Genomic DNA, 2418 nt, shown 5'->3' with positions numbered 1-2418 from the left:
CTAAAACTAGCAGGAAAATGCGTCCGTTCGTCACCCCCTTCCCCGCTGACTTTCGCCAAATAACATTACCGTTGTGTTTTTGGTCTTTATCGAAATCTTTACTGCATGTATAGCAGATTATCGCTACAGCGTTTCAGTGGCAATCTCTGTCCTTCAGCACAGGGACGGACGCACTTACTTCTTCTCAGTACCTACCTACCAAAGTTGCAGCAGAAATGAAAGAACAGTACTTGCGTCGCATCGCATGGACATTTGGATTTGGGTTTCTCCCTTTCTCTTCTCCTGGACAGATCATCCACCCATCCACGTGCTCATCACACCAACCAATCATGCTTCTGACTTCCGACATCATGGAGCAAGATGCTGTTCTTCGTTTTTGGTTGGCTTCATTCATTTCACCAAAAAGGAATTGCTGCAAATGCAAGAACAATCCAAATGCATGCCTCCATTTCGAGCTGCCGAACTCCAAGACTCTGGCACCAATGATTGATTCATTCATTTTTCTCAACGAGTTTGTTCACAAAGAATTTGGCCCAATGGGTGGGAGAGCAAAATTAACAGAGGAAAATCGCAGCTAGCAGCAACCAGAGCATCAAAACGGGGATAAATTAACAACGAATCTCTTGCGCATATTGATTCAATTGACTGTAATGTAGTAACATGGAGCTAGCTGGCTATCATGCATCTAGCCGCGCTGCTGTTGATCGGAGGCGGAGGGGGAGCCCGGCGACGGCGCGGCGTCCCAGGGCGTCATGTCCATGGGGTAGCTGCCGAGCACCCTGAGGAAGGAGGTGAACTCCTGGATCTCGGCGAGCGCGTTCTGGGCGCGCACGTCGGCCATGGACGCCTGGAAGTCGATGTAGAACATGTACTCGAAGTGCTTGGCGGTGCCGATGTTGGCGTCGTCCACCAGCCGGATGGGCCGGTGCCGGTGCGGCCGGCTCTCGATCTTGGTCAGGCTGATGTCCCGGAACGCGAACGCCGACAGCACCTTGAACAGCACCGAGGTGCCCTCCAGGTCGTGCGCCAGCACGATGCTCGTCTTGAACGGCCGGTCCGTCCGCGGGATGATGGGCTCCCGCGCCAGCATCACGAACCGGGTCACGTTCCCGGCGTCGTCCTGCACGCCGTCCGCCAGCACCTGGAGCCCGTACAGCTCCGCGGCGCGCGCCGAGGCGATGGCGGCCGTGTCGCGGAGCGCGTGCGCCGCGATGTGCTCCGCCGCGCCCGCCGTGTCGTCGAAGGCCTCGCGGGCCACGTTGAGGCCCATGCGCGTCAGCGTGTGCTCGCACTGCGCCAGCGCCTGCGGGTGCGAGATCACCCGGGCCAGCAGCTCCCGCCGGACCCCCGGGAGCGCCAGCAGGCAGTGGTGGACGGGGAGCTGCACCTCGCCCACGATGTGGAGCCGGTGCCGGAGGAGCAGGTCGTAGTTGCGGTGGATGCTGCCGCCCAGGGAGTTCTCCACGGGGAGCACCGCGCGGTCGGCGATCCACAGCTCCACCGCCTGGAACGCCACCTCGAACTGGTCGCACGGGATGGCCTCGCACCCCGGGTACGCCTTCCCGGCCGCCGCCTCGCTGTAGGCGCCCGGCACGCCCTGGTACGCCACCCGGAGCTGCGCGCCGTGCAGCGGCGCCGGGGACAGGTCGCTGATGCTGAGCGGGCGCGGCAGGTTCCCCGCGCCCGCGGCCGGCACCAGATCCAGGCCGGAGACGGCGTCCTCGGAGCCGGGGACGGCCGGCGCGGCTAGCTTGTTGTTGTTGTTCTGGCCGTTCACCTTCGGCGCCGGCGGGGCGGGGGTGTCGTTGGTGCTGGAGAGGATGGCGCAGGCCGTCTGCCAGTCGCTGCGGCTGGCCGGGATCGCGCGCGCCGCCGCGGTGCCGGATCCCCTGCTGCTCCTCCCCGCGAGGCGCATCCGCGGCGCGGCCGTGCCCCGGATGGCCGCGGCGGCCTCCATGGCCGGTAGCCTGGTACCTACCTACCGAGCTCGCCGCCGGCCGTCGATCTGCTTTCTCTGGGCGGTGGCGGTGGAGGGTGGGTGGTTGGTGGCGCTCGTGGGTGGGGCAGGCGGTGATGCTGGCCTCCAAGCTGACCGGCTGGCTGGTGAGAGAGAAAAAAGGCGCCGTTTTTATGGGGAAGGAGGGGTTGGTGGGGGCTCGCCGTCCGTCGTGGAGGGAGCCGTGCCCCGTTTCCATTTCCCGGGGTGAAAAAACACATGCGTTTTTCTTTTTTTTTTGGAACGTGTTTTTCTTCTTTTTGGTAAGAAAATAAGTATCATAAATATCTCTCCTGGATAACAATGCCTTATCTATACGTATCTAGACCCACATGTGACTAAATTCAAGGATAAGAAAAGGATGACAACATAGGAAAACCATTAACCAAAATTTCAAAATACTCAAACATAGGCCTTTTTCT

General features: G+C 60.6%; 1 protein-coding gene across 1 annotated transcript; it reads right to left on the bottom strand.

Moving 5' to 3' along the window:
* Positions 1–474: 474 nt before the first annotated feature.
* On the bottom strand, positions 475–2164 carry LOC109740994 (arogenate dehydratase/prephenate dehydratase 6, chloroplastic). The gene has a single exon (XM_020300069.4). It carries the CDS (start codon positions 1955–1957, stop codon positions 686–688), a length of 1272 nt encoding a protein of 423 aa, XP_020155658.1. The 5' UTR covers positions 1958–2164; the 3' UTR covers positions 475–685.
* Positions 2165–2418: the final 254 nt, after the last annotated feature.

The sequence above is a fragment of the Aegilops tauschii genome, chromosome 5 (genome assembly GCF_002575655.3).
Source record: "Aegilops tauschii subsp. strangulata cultivar AL8/78 chromosome 5, Aet v6.0, whole genome shotgun sequence".
Lineage (NCBI taxonomy): Eukaryota > Viridiplantae > Streptophyta > Magnoliopsida > Poales > Poaceae > Aegilops > Aegilops tauschii.
The sequence above is the reverse complement of the archived record's forward strand: the minus strand, read 5'-3'. Positions and strand labels throughout refer to the sequence as shown.